Here is a 16,556-nt window from a genome sequence, read left to right as displayed (position 1 = left end):
ATCAGTGGAACGTTGTGTATTTCAAATTCAGGCGCATACAGACGGCATTGCAATTGGCTTTGCCAGAGACCTTTGCTTGGTCCATACTTTCTCCAGGACAGGGCAGGGTAAAATGTTACAAATGTGTAGCTCTTCAATATTGACTTATCACCTATATCGTCAGACAAACACACAAACCTTCCCGGTTTTACATAACAAAATGATAAAATATTTGTCCGCCATCTCAATGCATACCAGATGCCTCTGCCAAGTAAGCTGTCCACGCAAGAGTCAAAGCTATCTAAATTGCTAAGACCCTTTGCCAGGTCATTCAAACTGGGATCACCTGCTTCAAAGACCGTGACATTACTTCTGAGCTACTCACAGCCCTGATAATGGCATCGCTTGCAGAATGTGTTCTAACTGGAGCAGGCCGCAGCAATTTGCAGTGCTTTGCTGGCCCCTCGGTCAGCTGCTCCTGCCAAGAGCTGAGTGTTGCAGTCAGTAAATCACTCGGGGGAGAAGGGGGGGTCGCTACTGCGGGGTCCCGGCTCAGCCTTTTGTTGCCATCACACAGCGGGACCTGGGACAGGAGCCAAACCCGCAGCCGCCCTTTTGTGCGAGATGCCCGTCACATCTGTGCCGGAGGAGCCTAGCATGTCCGCTATCTGCGGGGAGATGGAGAGACAGGCTGGTGAGAAGCTGAGGATTGGACATCGCTCCCTGCTTGGCCGCGCTCCCCACCCCACCCCAAAGGGTTAAGGGCGCCACGAGGGAAGGTAGCGGGGAGGTGAGCTTTGGGTGAGGGGGGGGGATCCAGCGGGCCAGGCTGCGGGGTGAGAAGAGGAGACTGGCCAGGTGGTTGTGCATGTGTGTCCCCCCCAAGCTGTGTCGGCAGCGGCGGGTGAGTGTGTGGCAGTTGGGCGAGGTCATAGAAGCAAGCAAGCCAATGAGAGGTGTGTGGGGGCGGGGGCCGGGCCGGGCCAGACCAACCTGATTGGCCAGAGGCTGTGTGACAGACCGACAGACCAATCAGATTGCCCATAAGCACAGCAAACATGCAACGTTTTCAGTTATATAGATATAGATAGAAGTCAATGATGACACTACTAAAATAGGTTGCTCACTTAACGTGGCATTAAAGCTTATACTAATGAGATGCAAAAGCCGTTTTCACATATAATTAGCTTTGTGGATATATCTGTATAGCGCCAGTGTACTACACGCTTTACAAGAGACAAAAGCCAGTATAGGGAATTATAATACAATAAGTGCAACAAAGTCACAGACAATAGAAAAGGAAATCCCTGCCCCGGGGAGCTTACAATCTAAATATGTAAACCTCAGGGAAAATATTGCTACATTACCTAACTTCAGGGATGAACATTATAATCCCAGACTTAACAGAGCCCTCTGCATCTAGCTTTAATGGATAAGAAAGACTATTACAGGTGCATGGTATGAGACTTTACTAAATGGCCCCATTTCTGCATGTTTCACAATGCATTATGGATGGGAGAGTTTTAAAGAACATATGTAAAATTCAAAGTGTTTCTCTGTACCAGGAGACATGGAATCCCAACACATTTTGCCCGATTTGAATGCTGTGAAAATTTCAACATTTTGCAGGTTCTTTGGGGTCAATGATTTCCATTTAATTGTTTGGTTTGACATCCAAAGCTTGACACATGCTGTGTATGCAATTGTTTTTTCATCTAGTGTAAATCTTTATGTACGTGGTCATAATTATATAAAATATAAATTCTAATGCCAGTATGCCCTCTGCACTAGAAACAAACCAGCAAAGCAAACGTTTGACCGCTTGGGGGGGGGGGGGGGAGAGAAGAGAAATCACATGGTCGCAACTATAAGGATCCATGAACCGCGCCGCTCCCTGCTTACCCCAACCCGCGACCGGGTGCTCTGCTTCCACGCCTCCTGCAGCTCGTCATGTGCGCCAGCCACAGTACTACGGGCACGTGCAGAGGTAAATATTGACTCTTCTGGTTCCGTCTCCAGGTTGCGGCCACGTCACCGACGCCCAGCACGTGCGCGCAAGCACTGCATCACCTGTCCTCATCAGGGATCCTCCCCACACCTGTCTCCTGCATCTGAACAGCCTACCACAAGTCAGCCTTACTGACGTGTCTCCTCAGCCTGCAGTTCTCATTGCTCTCTATATATGCTCAGCCTGCCCTCTGGCAAATTGGCTGAGCATAAACCTTTGTTGTTTCGAAGTATTCACTGCTACCCTTGTCTTGAATCTTGGTTCCAAGCTACTCTGTTCCTGACGCCGGCTATCTCTTGGACTTAGCTCTTCTATACTCCTGACCCCAGCTATCTACGACGATCCGTACCTCCCCAACCCAGACAACGTACCACGACTATTCTCATCTCTCCAATCCTGACCATGGCTAATAGTACCTGCAACGATCCGCACCTCTCCAACACCGACCCGGCTACCTCGACCAATCTACACTCTAGACGCGCCAACGCGGCGTTATATATCTATCCCCACCTCGGCCCCGCTTTCACGCTTTTTTGTGGTGAGCACTCCATTAGAGCAACAAATCTTCTGTTGCTGGAAATGCAATTCTCCTTAAGACAAAAATAAAATAAAAATGACATTCACCATCACAATGGCCACTTGTAAGCTGGCCCATGCAATGTGCAATAAAATTAATCTCCTATTACTGTCTCATTTCCAAAAGGCTGATTAAATTTTTTTTTTAAGTATAGTAAATTTAAGTATAGCCTGTTAGTACAGTTTATAAAGAAATTACCATGGCACAGGAAGTTACCATGGGTCACTTAATGTAAGCCAATTCTTTTAGCTGCAGAATTAGCGCAAAAAACAGCACCGAAATTCTGAAAGGAAAAAACGTATTAAAAGAAATGGAAAAATCGAAGCAATAAATCTAGTTTTTACATGGGTTACTATCATTACTTTCATAAATATTTGCAGATTAAAAAAAATGTTACGCACACAGAACATTTCATACAACTCTTTAATAGTTATTAGACCAAAAATGACAGACAAAAATGTAAATGAACAAAAAGATGAAATAAAGAACTTTTCCTGTAGTGACAATACTTCTTAAGTAAATACAAGAAGTTTAATCAATTCCATAATTTCATACATAAAACAGTACATAAAATATGGACACAAAAAGAAAAAAGCCCAGCCCCACACAAGTGCCATATAAAGAAGTAATCCTGAAAATGTGCAATTTCAGTTCTTAAACCGTTCAGTGCTTGAATGCTCTTCGAGTACTGAATACTGTACATTGCAGACTCCCTGCTTATGAACAGGGGAATGCAACCTTATTTTAAGCAAGAAGAAATAAAACAAAGAAAGATCATGGAATGTATTGCATTCTGCATACCTGAACCTTTCATCTTTTAACCTACAAGGCACAAAGTCAAACTCTGACACGGGAAGTGTGGCATATTACATTCAGTCTCACAACATAATCCAGAAATACTAAACAGAATATTGAATATGGAGATTGTGTGTTTTTGTGTTCCACTAAAGAGGGACCTTTCTAAAATGCAAATATAGAATTATTCTCTGTGTATAGGCAGTTAAATAATGTGCAGTTTTATTTAAAACAGGCCTCATTTTTGTTCATGTGAATCATGGAGGGATAACAACTAAAGTTTACACCTCGTTTTAAAACTATGTCCTAAAATACATAGAACCAAGCAGACTAGAAACTGTATTCTTTTTAAACTGTTTTTTCCCCAATCAAAATAAAAACACACAGACCATCAAAAGAATGTATTGATTTCATTGATCCATGAAAAAGGTGTAACAGTTTACAATGGCAAAGTAATACAGCTGCACGATGAAACTTCCTAAGAAATCCAATGAAACATTTTCTTTTCTAAACTCAGAAACCAAATCTTCATTTTGCTTAGGGTATATCTTCCAAACAATCACCAAAAAAAAAAGTGTAGCAATGTATTCTTTGCTAATCATAGCAGAGGTGTGTGTATATTATAAAAAACAAAAACAAATTCTAAATGCCATTCAAACGATCATACAGAACGTATTCCTTCCAATTTATTCATTACTTTATATCAGAAATATCTATTTCATGGAATAATAGTAGTACATTTTATATATGGATGTATATCATAGGTGTTAATCATCTGCATGCAGCACTGCATGGTCCAACATAGGAAACCATTTTCAGTAAATTAAACTGAGGGGGTTATTCATTTATTTATCGGAGATAGCAGATAGGGGAAACAGGAGTTTTCATGCAACAGTGCCCCGATCAACACGATCGCTTTTTAATAAATAACCTCCTGTGTTACAACACTAGCAATTTCAACAGTAGCCAAGTATCCTCCCTGTCCACACTTCAAATATCACATATACAGTTGCTTAAAACAAATACCAATTTGCTATGGAATTCCCTAGTGGTAATTGACTATTTCAGAGTTTCGCCCATGGTAGTCATTTTACCAAGTGCACTAGCATTTCTTCTGCAGTGCACACTTTAGAATGGATATTACATCGATTATAAAATCTTGGTGAACTTTTGAAGAAAGGCTTCACTTCCACGGTACTTAAGAGATCTCTTATATAGGCAATGATTTGGGATGCCATCTATAATGAGGCAAGAATACCTAAGCGAGAGAAAGAAAAGCCAATGACAACTGCTCCACAATGTTTTTTTTTTGGTTTAACCTTCCTGTCCAAAGTCGTCTGTAAATTTCTTTAATTTATCCAAGTCTTGTTCATTTACAGTAGGCTTCGTGCTAGCCAACGATCTTTGCATGTCAGCCTACAAAGAAAAGCATTAGATCAGTATGGGAAAGATTAAGCATTAAAAGCAGATTTTACAATTTTCAGATTGTTTCAATGTAACATCTTGCATGCATCCTTAGCTAACCTACAGTAAATAGCCATGGCTGCGATATCCTTCTTAGGCTGCGTTTATAGTAGGCATCGCATTTTGGCGGATGTGTCAACAGGCTGGCTCACCCTCATTGGCTGAACCGCTCACGTGACACGAAAATACAAAATAATTTGTCTTTTGAAAATTCTGCCGCGTGGTGGCTCCATCGCGTTCGCGCTCACTATGGCCGGCATGATAGAGCTTCTGCATTTGTTCGCACAAAATCACACACACCGTCGCGCTCACTATAATCGCGACCTTAGACGGTTTCGTATGCATATGTTTGTATGTCAATTCTAATGACAGAAAGGCAACATGGTAACTAACTTAGCCAGGTGGCAAATAAGATGGACATAAACAGCACATCCTATCAGCATTACTCCAATCCTAGAACATCTGCCAAAGGCCCACCGATCTTTTTTAAAGTGTGGTACTGGGGCATTAAGGACTACAGGCAACAGTGCTTTTGTTCATCGTTCTGATTCCTTAGGTAGGAATATATAGGGGAGACGAGTAATTCTGTGTGAAATCTATCTAATAAAAAGTAGTTATGTAACAAAGAAATTGATTCTATTTGCAAATGGGAAGAGTCCAGACAATATTAATTATAAAAACGAACAAGAACCAACCATGCAAACGACTGGCTCCAATAATTTATCTCCTGGAACATCCATCCAGGTCATTTCAATGGCATTTGGATCACCAGGCGAGCATGGGCAAAGAAGATCATCGGAAATAACATTTGGATTAGTAGGTGAATTCCCTCGTACCTAGGTAAAATAAAAAAAACATTTAGTTACAAAACAAGGTTTAACGTTTACAGTTTCATCATTCTTGCACCACTGTTTAAAAAGGTTTGCAGTGTCATACATTTAGGTCTGTTCAAGAGTTACTTAGAAAACAGATAAGCATGTTGCTTTTTGCACGTTCCACTGAGACACCATCTTCATGCTGTTACGGTCTTGAAAAGCACCAACAGAAAAGATTAAACTAAGAACTGGAAAGATTTTCTTACCGTCTCTCCTTTTCCTCTAACCTTTCATGGTAGCTAGCACCGGTCAATACTCCTACACCCACATTCCGGAGAGTTAAACAACTTCCAGTCCCCAGATACAAGAACACCCCTTGAGCAATCAAAATTTCTATCACACAGTAACAAAAACATGCACATTTTTCTATTCCTATCCTATCTAAACTGGAGAAACTAGAGGAAGGAAGTATTTATTGCTACCTTAAAGGACTAGAGGTGAAGGAAATATTTGTAAGAAAATGTCTATATGACCTAGTCATCCCCCTGATGGCAAGCACTGAATGCGATATACCAAAGAAATTAGGATAGAAGGGAGAGATTAAACAATTGCCTGTAACACTTAATCTATCAAATTTGGTGTGGACGAAGCACAAATTCAGCTAGTAGCATTAAGAGAATGTAGACTGAAGACCAATTAGCTGCTCCCCAAGTTAATTCTGCTGATGTTTGAGCTAGCTTTAGCCCAAGATATACAACCTTGGCTCTTGAAGAGTGAGCAGAGACATTCAAAGTAGAAACCTTCCCCGATTGTCGATATGCCAGGTGAATTCATTCTTTACCATCTTGTAATCGTACTTTTTGATGTCGACATACGCTTCCTTTGACTTAAAATGAAAAGATGGTATTGCATATAAACTTTTCTGTCCTTTGAAGATATATCTTTAATGATCATACAACATCCAAGGTACGAATACGTTTTCTTATTTGTTCCCTGGTTGTGGGCACAATTATGGAACGAGAACTTCTTGATTAATATGGAATGAGGACAATAAGATAGGTATAATTTCTCTCCTGTAACTACCATTGTCCCTGGGCATGGAGATTCTGCAGTATAATCCCCCAACCAAATATAATGGCAATGGTGGTCACAATTTGTCAGACTGACAGAATAAACTCCCATTTTCGAGTTTGCTTGATCTCTGCCACCAGGCCAAGTATATTCTTGCTCTGGATTGAATTCAGATTGATTCGAGGTTTTCTATATCTTTGTTTGTTTGTAAAAAAAAGTTGACCCCAAGATCTTGCAGGTGGAGTCTTGCCCAGGGGACCATGTCTGCCATTGCATGGTGTGTCCATAAGAGGGACAAGAAAATCTCTTGCTTTGGGAGAGGTTTTCCTTCTAAAGCACTGAACGAATTTCTAGATCTTTTGCATCTTCTCTAGGAGGTAAACTTTTTGGTTTTTCATGTCGAATACATTTCCCAGAAATCTGATCTCTTTGGAGTCAAGCAGCTTTTCTTCCGATTGATGAGCCAGCCATGATCTTTTAACACCGATGACTGCCCGGGAATGAAGTCTGTGTAGAAAGATGGTGGAGCACTGCAAAGAATTAGGGCTGGAGGCAGATCCGTGAAAAGTAAAAATGCTTTATTCCAGATGCATGGTAGCAACAGCTACATTAAAAGGGTCCTCTAACGTGTTTCGCGCTATGATAGCACTTTATCAAAGAGTAACTCCTGTCTCCCCTGATCCCCCTTATATGCTGTTCACCACGGAGGTGATTTCGCGCCAAAAATCAGTCAAAACTCTGACTGAAGCTGAATCCACGTAAAAAACTACGGTGGCCTCATAGGGTAGAAACACCTCCGTGCTGAAAAAGCAAAGGCGGAAATACAAAAAAACTACATACATAGCCAGATTGATGAACCTGGTGACGACACATAACACAGACATTGCCCAAGAATAAAAAATGAAGTAAATAGACTACAACATACTAAATAAAGAGATGAAAAGTACATGAAGTAAAAAAGCAACACATATAAAGAGATATAAAATAAATGTTTAACTCTTATTAGATAACTGGGAACATGAAGAAATATACCCATCAGTAGACCCATCACTCTGATAATAGTGTATCCATTATTACTAAATATAATAATAAACATGAATGTTTAGGTTAAGTAAAAATAAAAAAATAAACTAATCTCAATACAAAAATAATGGCAGTAATAATAAAGTTAAAGAGATACATATGTATAATTATCATCTTAAAACAGAGAATTTGAAAGATACATTTATAAAGATAATAATGCTGTTATCACCCAGCAATACGCTATTAAATTAACTTAGTCCTATCAGAGTCATGGATATCAGAAAAAAAACGAAGAATAAAGTATATTAATACAAATATTGATTCAATAGAAAAATATATTGGATTGAAATGTATATAATATTAATTATTTATGTACCTAATAATGAGCATATACATTAATAATAAGAGATTATGAAAAAATGGAGGCAAAGTCAGAACATAAAATGGTTTTATAAGAAATGTATCAGTTCCCAATCTTTATTGATCCCATTTGGGTATAGGGAATCCATGGTGAAGATCCAGAACATCTCACGTCTATTGAGCATGTTCAATCTGTCACCACCACGAATGGGTGGAGGAACATGCTCAATAGCCGAAAAAGAGAAGTTCTGGATGCCTCCATGTGCGCAATGGGCAAAATGACGTGACACCGGATGTGTAGTAGTAAGGTTTTTTATAGCTCTGACATGCTCCATTATCCTAATTTTCAGTGGTCTTATGGTGCGTCCAATGTAGTGTTTTCCACACCCACAATTAAGTATGTATACAATAAAGCTGGAATTACAATTAATAAATGTAGATATTTTTATAGTTTTTTTTAGGTTTTAACGCATTGATGCATTTCAGTGGTGTGGCATATTGGCAGACCACACAATGGGCACATTTAAAAAAACCTTTAGGTATATTAGAAATGTGATGTGGATGATTGGAGTGAAACAGGCTTGGTGACAGAAAACCTGCCAATGACTTAGCTTTTTTGAAAACAAATTTTGGTCCCTCTTTAACTACATTTTGCAAATCTTTGTCCAATTTTAGGGTATCCCAATGTTTGTAAATGATACGTCTAATGGCGTCTGCCTGTTTACACTGTTGCGTTACAAAAAAAGGGGGCCTATTGTCCATTTTCTTTGTCATCATGGTTCTTTTATCCTTATTTTTATAATTCTTTCCACTAGTAAAAAGATCTGTACGATCTAGAGTTTTTACAACATCAAGGGATTCCAAAATATGGACTTTGTTATATCCTCTCTTGAGGAACCTCTGAACCAGATCCTCAGATTGTGTATTAAAGGATTCCTCAGTAGAGCAAAGCCTTCTTAGTCGCAAAAAATGCCCTTTCAAAATCCCCTTTTTGAGAGGCCTGGAGTGATTGCTGCTTGCCATCAAGAACGCATTGCGTGAATTGGGCTTCCTATGGACGTCCGTCTGTATAACCTTATTGACATCTATGTACAACATTATGTCCAAATATGCAATGTGTTGGATATCAAAATCATAGGTGAATTTGAGATTGTATTGGTTAATATTAAGAGTGTTAAAGAAAGCTTCAAACAAAAGAAAATCACCATCCCAAATAAAGAACAGATCGTCGATATAACGCCTGTAAAAGATAATGTGCTCTCTAAAAGGGTTCTGATCACTAAAAATAAAAATAGATTCACAGAAGCCCATGAACAAATTAGCATAAGATGGTGCAAATGAAGTCCCCATAGCAGTGCCCTTAAGTTGTAAGAAAAATTGTGAATCAAACGTAAAATAATTGTGTGTTAATAAAAATGTGATACATTCAATCAAAAACGTGCAAAGTGTAATTGGTAATTTGGATAGATGAAGATAATGCTGAACAGCAGAAATCCCTTGGTTGTGTTGTATAATGCTATAAAGCGTCGTGACGTCCATAGTAACCCAACTGTAAGAGGTTTTCCATTTGATCTCTTTTAGGTCTATCAAAAGTTGATAGAGTCCTTCAGAAAGGAAGGCAATGAGTGAACCAGCGGTTGAAGGTAACCATCAATATAGCGTGATACACCATCTCCCAAAGATCCAATACTAGCCACTATGGGCCTACCAGGCGGGCAGGTTAGTGACTTGTGGATCTTTGGGAGATGGTGGAACACCGGGACGATGGGATGTGTACACAACAAGAAATCAAATTCTTTCCGGGAATGAATACATGCCTCTTTTTTTGATCTGGCTTTGGTCAACCAGCCTTCAAGCTATGGTAGGACAAAGATTCCCATTTTTCTTGTGTACAGTCAGAACCTTTGTGAATGTCTGCAGAGCAGCGACTATGCTAAATGGTGAAGTGAAGAGTAAGTAATGGAAACCCTGGACGTAGAAATATATATTTTTATGTTTTATGAATTTGTGGAAGGATCAGCACCTGCCCCATTAACAGCACCTGCCCCATTAATCACCAGAATGTCAGCTTTCTGGCCTGAGATGAAATACAGAGCCCTGTGATCCGTGGTAACTTTAGAGGATCGCCCAAGATAAGGTTTCCCAGGTTTATAGGCGTTTGTTCTGTGGGACACACAAAAGTTTAGCTTGAGAAAGCAAAAATATTTTAGGACTTGGAAACTATTTAGTTCTTCAAATAAATATGAACCAATAAAAGGTGATCAAAAATCAACCGATTTCTAAATGATGTATCTGCTGACCAGGCTTTCAACCACAGCACGTCTAGCAGTTACTGACAGGGAGGAAGACTATGCTGTTATTCTAATAATGTCCAAGTATAGGTCAGAAAAAGTGTACAGATTTTCTGAAGATCGACATTAAGAATATGCGGACTAGGTCTTCCATAACAGCTGTGGGCTGGCTTAAAAGTTACTCCTAATAAGGTAAATGTATTCCTCATGCTGTCAGGAAAAGAACCATTTTCAAAACGGGATGGCAGTTTTGAGCCAGGAAGTAAACTGCCAAATCTACGGTAGGGGGCGTATCTCAATTTTTGGTACATTTGTTCAGCGAATGGTTACATCCAATTAATTAACGTGGAAAATAGAAAGATGTACGGAGAAGCAACCAGTCTTCTTTCATTTTCCCACAAAGGCCCCAGGTTAGCTTGTGTATCAATTTCTAATGTGTTCATCTGCTTAATAAGTTTGCAAATTGCTTCTGGCTTAAGGAACCCAGATTCTTCTTGAACGCTCCCCGCCTTAGGCAACCTTCAGACTATCCCGCCACCAGTTCAAGAAATGCCTGTGATCTGGATCTCTGAGTTTTTTTACTTTCAGCTTATACTTTCGATGGTCACAGTCATAGAAGCATAATCAGACAGAAGTTTGCCGTCACAATTTCCAGGCACAAGATATTTAGTCTTGGTCAAAGATTTCTTGGGCTTGAGTCACAGGTTGAGGCTCAAGAATCAGCTTTCTGGTGAGAGAGCATACAGGACATAGTGACGAGTAGTAGGTCTCAACAGTAAATGAGCACGCAGCACAGAAGGGGTAAAGAAAGTCACTCTCTGTATTGGAGTTTTCATGAAGCAGCGTGGGCCATGTGTAGCCGGCTGTTCATGAAAGTGTGCCGGCAGGCAGCAGTGCACAATAGGGACGCTTGTGACCTTGGGGCCTGGCTGAAGATGGCACAAATGCTCAGGAAAAGTCAGAGGTAGCGCCCCTGTAACAGTTTATTCCCCCATGCATATATAATGTAATGTATACGACTGGCTCGTTTGTGTTTTTGGCACGTACTTTACTTAGCCATCCAGTACACAAGGGAATCTGGGCCTGCTATGTAAATGTGGGCTGGGTGAAGTACTTGGGACACTGGAGGAGTGGGCAGGGGTGTTGACTCAGGCCTGGGGAATGGTCACTCCAAAAGCAGAGCCATTGTTCATCCCAGACTCAGAGGCATCTATCTCTACTGGAGGTATCAGGCTCAAACTGGAAACTGAGGCCTGTGTCCTAGCCCCAACTGACTCAGTTGCCATTGATCAGTTTGAATTTCCCACTCAAGTCCACCTCTGTGGGCTGTCCTAACGCACTATCACATCCCATGGCTCTGTGATGGGCCCAACACAGACGTCCCCTGGAGCGTAGCATCCGTGCTCCGATAGGACGGCGCATAGCATCCGTGCTTTTAGATGGAGACCGGGAAACTATGTAAGCCCCTGCCGATCACAGTTTGTTAAATGAGATCCAGACGTGCCGTCTGGGAGAAATGGTGTTATTACAAAGATTTTTTACTGGAGACCCACAGATCCAGAACAAGGCTTGGTTGTATAGACAAGCAGAACTTTTAAAACTTGCTAGGACACAAATAGCATCCCTACAGTACCGTGGCATCCAGAGACTGTGTGGAAGACATCCTGGTTAAGCCTACTTACCCAGATAGGATTCCCCCCATAACCCGTTTTGGCGAGTGTAAACCCAACGCTTTGTATTGTATTGCTCTTGGTGGCTCTGGCTGAAACAAACGTGTTTTAGTCAACTCTTTTGTTCTGTCTGGCATTTGTGATCCCCTGTAAATTGTCCTGGTCCCCTGTGACAGGGAGTACCATTCCCATCTTTGCAGTAAATTGAACAAAAAGGAAAGTTGTTCGGGCCCTTAAAGGGGTGTTCTTATACCCGAGGACTGGAGCAATTTATGTTCTTAACGCAAGGAGTATTAACCCATTTATATTTAGCTACCATGAGGATGACTAGGATAGACCAAGGTGATTATCTAATAGCAGCCCTAGTTCAGATTAACAGCAATTGCTGCTTTGAAAGCCACCTGTGGCAGTGTTTGTCAACTAAATGTTTCCTCAAACTTTTAGGTGTTTGTTTTTAACTCTTGCTGAACACAGTGACATTCCACAAAAGAGTGTAGCCAGGGGAAAATCAAACCTCTGAAGTCCCATCATATAATAATTATTTAAATATACTTTTACAGGTGTCAGACGTTTTAAAATCAATCCAAAATGAACCCCTTTAAAAACCATTAACTGGTTTTTTTTTAGCATTTTTTTTTTTTTTTTACTACGTTTGAAGCAGGGGGATCTCTAGAGCTGAAACGCATTGATTTCAGCTCCTGGGGCTCCCTGCTTCCACAGATACTTACATCGAAAGGGGACGCCAGTGACAACCATGGCTGGGCACCCAATATGGCAGTTAAGGTCATAAGTTGCAGCTTTCTAAAAGCCCGTATGATGCAGGACCTTTCAACAGCACAGAGATACTGGCAGCCCATATACATGCAAGTATCTCAGGAAGCAGTTGTCCCCCGGAGCAAAAATTAACATAGTTCAGTTCCAGTAACCCCCTGCTTCCACCTAGGGAAATTTATTTAAAAAAAAAAAAAAAAGAGAAGAGGCATAGGTGCTTTACACATGTCCCTGCTATTAGTACACTTTGGTCCATGGAGGGATTGCCCCTCGAAATGGGTGAAAATTTACCTTTTTGAAGTGAGTAGCCGACTGAACTTTCCTGACTGGCTGCATCAGGGCGTCACGTACAATGACACTAATGTCAGCACCAGAATACCCATTAGTCTTTTTTCCGAGCTCTCGGTAGTCTGCTTCTGTAAGGTGGGTTGGGGTCGAGCCAAGATGGAGTTTAAACATGGCAGCTCGAGCATGCTCTTCAGGCAGAGGGATGTAAATTCGTTTCTCAAACCTTAAGACCAAGAGGAATGTCATTTTCAAATGGTATACATATTACTATATTGTGAAAATGTAGCATCAGTAGGAAAAAAGTGGTTTTGATATGTACACTTAGGTTATTGCACTGAAAATATGCAAAGCTTTAATAAAATGGTTGCAAAATAAAACAAACAAAAAGCAGAATCTCATGCCACAGCACGGTTGATATTCCTGAAAACAATAAATGTAGTCTTAAACTCCCCTCCCTGTCACAGTAAGCAAAAAAAATGAAGTTATAGCTAAGACTTTACTGTATTGCCAATAAGTCCTATTTTCAAATTCATAAAAAAAAAAAAAAAAATGATTTACTATTGTTTTGTGTTTGCCCAAGTCCCAAGGGTGTGGTTTTGTCAATTAAAAAAAAAAAAATTAAAAACTTAGAATGGAGCTCAAAATATCTTATCAAAATATATAATACAATACATTGTTCCCACTTCAACTGCCATCAACATATGCAGCTCCTTGTGAACTTTACTCAGTAGTTCTCAGAAAATGTACATCACCAAAACACACAGCGCAACCATGTTATAAAATAAGAAACGATATACAGTGTAGTAGTAGTTTAGTTTAAAATTGTGCCTTTGTATTAAATATTGTACTCACATGTTGACACAAGACATACTGTATAGACCAGGGCTGCACAACACGCGGCCCGCCTGGCCTCTCTGTGCGGCCCTCGATGAGATTTAAAAAAAAACAAAAAAAAAAAAACAAAACTTTGAAAAAAAATGGCGCCGATTCCCTGCGGTCCCGGCGCGCATGCGCTAGGCCCGCTCCGCCCCCCCCTTCCCTGCTCCCAACGTGGGGTGGAAGGGCAAGCAACTCTCAGCTCCTCTGCGGGCCCGATTTCCCCCCCCCCCTGCTCCCAACGTGGGGCGGAAGGGGAAGCAACATGCAGCTCCTCTGCGGGCCCGCTCCCCCCCTTCTTCCCCCCTCCTCTCCCTCCCCACTCCTCTCCCTCCCTGGTAAACCCTCGCGGCCGCATGCTGTCTGTGCCCTCTAGGAGCGCGCACCAGCAAACGCGTGCGCTTCCTGTAACCCCCCTAACCCCCTTCCCGGCTCCAGCAGGGGAACGCGTTCCACCAGTCCCGCGACCCGGAACTTCAGGGTCTGTTAGTAGAGCGCGGTTCCCCCTGCTTCACCTGCCATCGCCGCCATCCACCACCTCCTCTCCTCCTTTTGCCACCGTCGGCGGCAACAGAGTCTGCTACCGCCACCAACATCATCTGGTAGGCATGGGGGATGCTGCCTTGGGGTGGGGGATGCTGCCTTGGGGTGGGGGATGCTGCCTTGGGGTGGGGGATGCTGCCTTGGGGTGGGGGATGCTGCCTTGGGGTGGGGGATGCTGCTGACTTGGGGTGGGGGATGCTGCTGACTTGGGGTGGGGGATGCTGCTGACTTGGGGTGGGGGATGCTGCTGACTTGGGGTGGGGGATGCTGCTGACTTGGGGTGGGGGATGATGCAGACTTGGGGTGGGGATGCAGACTTGGGGTGGGGATGCAGACTTGGGGTGGGGATGCAGACTTGGGGTGGGGATGCAGACTTGGGGGGGGGGGGGGGGGTGCAGACTTGGGGGGTGGGGATGCTGCCTTTGGGTGGGGATGCAGACTTGGGGGGGGGGGCATGCAGACTTGGGGGGGGGGGGGATGCTGCCTTAAATGGAGGATGCTGCCTTGGGGTGGGGGATGCTGCCTTGGGGGGGGGATGATGCTGACTTGGGGGGGGATATGCTGGTTGCTGACTTGGGGGTGGGATGCTGACATGGAATGGGCTGGGGGGCTGCCGATATGGGTTGTGGGGCCTGCTGTTATTGGTTGTGGTGCCTGCCGATATGGGTTGTGGGGTAGGGGGGGGAGAGTGATGGGAGGTGCAGGGGGGAGAGTGATGGGAGATGCAGGGGGGGGAGAGTGATGGGAGGTGCAGGATGATGATGAGGTGCTGGAGGAGAGACGATGATGATGATGATTTTACCCGTGCGGCCCAATTTTTTTTCCCTTGGAGCAGTTTGGCCCTCCGCACTTTACGAGTTGTGCAGGCCTGGTATAGACATATAGACATTCATATCCCACCATGGAGGTCTCGCTTAGCTAGTCCCCACTGTATAAAAATGTGTTGTGTGAGGTTTCTTACTTCATCAGGGGTGTGTTCTTGGATGTATTATAGGCCTCAAGAGACATTTTAACCTGTTCCAAACAACCCACAAAACACAATTAGGAAGTTTGAGACACAGAATTAACCAGAAGTGACTGGGCAGATGAGAAATACAAGAACCCCGGAAGGAGATGCTGCATTTTATCAGTGAGGACACAGGGGGACTAGCTAAATGAGACCTTTATGGTGGGATATGAATATATTAACTAATGGGAACATGGGAGTGCAACACAATACTAAGGCACAATGTTGACCTCAACTACTACACTATTACTTTTTTCAGATTTTGGGTGGTCCTTTTGTTAAATCACATTTGTTTTATTCAAAGCTAGTCAAGCATGCATTAACTTTTTATAAATAAATAGAAAAATACTCTGACGTATTTAACTTCAACTAGCATATTTTGTTAAGATTGCTATTCTGGAACCTTCTGCTACAAAAACAGCAGCTTTTCTATAAGGTGACTCAACAGCAACAACAAAAAGCACACTTCTGAATTAGGTGCAGTATTAGTTCTTACCTTCTCCGGATAGCAGAATCCAACACCCACGGTATATTTGTGGCTCCAAGAACCAATATGCCTTCATTGTCCACTCCAACACCTACAAAACAGTTTATACAAATGTTACAAAATAAGACTCCCGCCCTGTTTTCTGTTTGTGTCAAATGTAAAAAACAGTTTTCTACATGTCATGTACATTAGCTAGAAAGCGTTACGCAACATAAGACACTTTTTTTGCACAAAACAGCAAAGACCTAAATACAATAATGCAAAGAGACTCATGATAAGTTATAATATTCACGTACATTTGGCTCTAAATTTGCTTCAATACGTCATGCCATTATCTGTAACTCTGATTAAAGGCAATTTGTTACCTTGCATCTGGACTAGAAACTCTGTTTTAATTCGCCGAGCAGCCTCACTTTCATTCTCACTTCTTGATCCACACAGGGAATCTATCTCATCAATGAAGATTATGGAAGGCTTGTGTCCCCTTGCAAGCTGAAATAAATTCTTCACCAACCTGCAACACATTTCCTTT

General features: G+C 42.1%; 1 protein-coding gene across 1 annotated transcript in view; it reads right to left on the bottom strand.

The window, feature by feature from the left end:
- Positions 1-2,973: 2,973 nt before the first annotated feature.
- Positions 2,974-16,556, bottom strand: part of VPS4B (vacuolar protein sorting 4 homolog B) — a 33,410-nt gene continuing 19,827 nt past the window's right edge. Inside the window, exons 7-11 of the mRNA XM_075585844.1 lie at positions 16,390-16,538; positions 16,034-16,115; positions 13,116-13,335; positions 5,519-5,659; positions 2,974-4,775 (exon numbers count right to left, since the gene is read on the bottom strand). Coding sequence (XP_075441959.1) covers positions 4,674-4,775; positions 5,519-5,659; positions 13,116-13,335; positions 16,034-16,115; positions 16,390-16,538 — 694 coding nt within the window. The 3' untranslated portion in view covers positions 2,974-4,673. The remainder of the gene's footprint in view (positions 4,776-5,518; positions 5,660-13,115; positions 13,336-16,033; positions 16,116-16,389; positions 16,539-16,556) is intronic.

This window comes from Ascaphus truei, chromosome 2, assembly GCF_040206685.1.
Source record: "Ascaphus truei isolate aAscTru1 chromosome 2, aAscTru1.hap1, whole genome shotgun sequence".
Classification (NCBI taxonomy): Eukaryota; Metazoa; Chordata; class Amphibia; order Anura; family Ascaphidae; genus Ascaphus; species Ascaphus truei.
The sequence above is the reverse complement of the archived record's forward strand: the minus strand, read 5'-3'. Positions and strand labels throughout refer to the sequence as shown.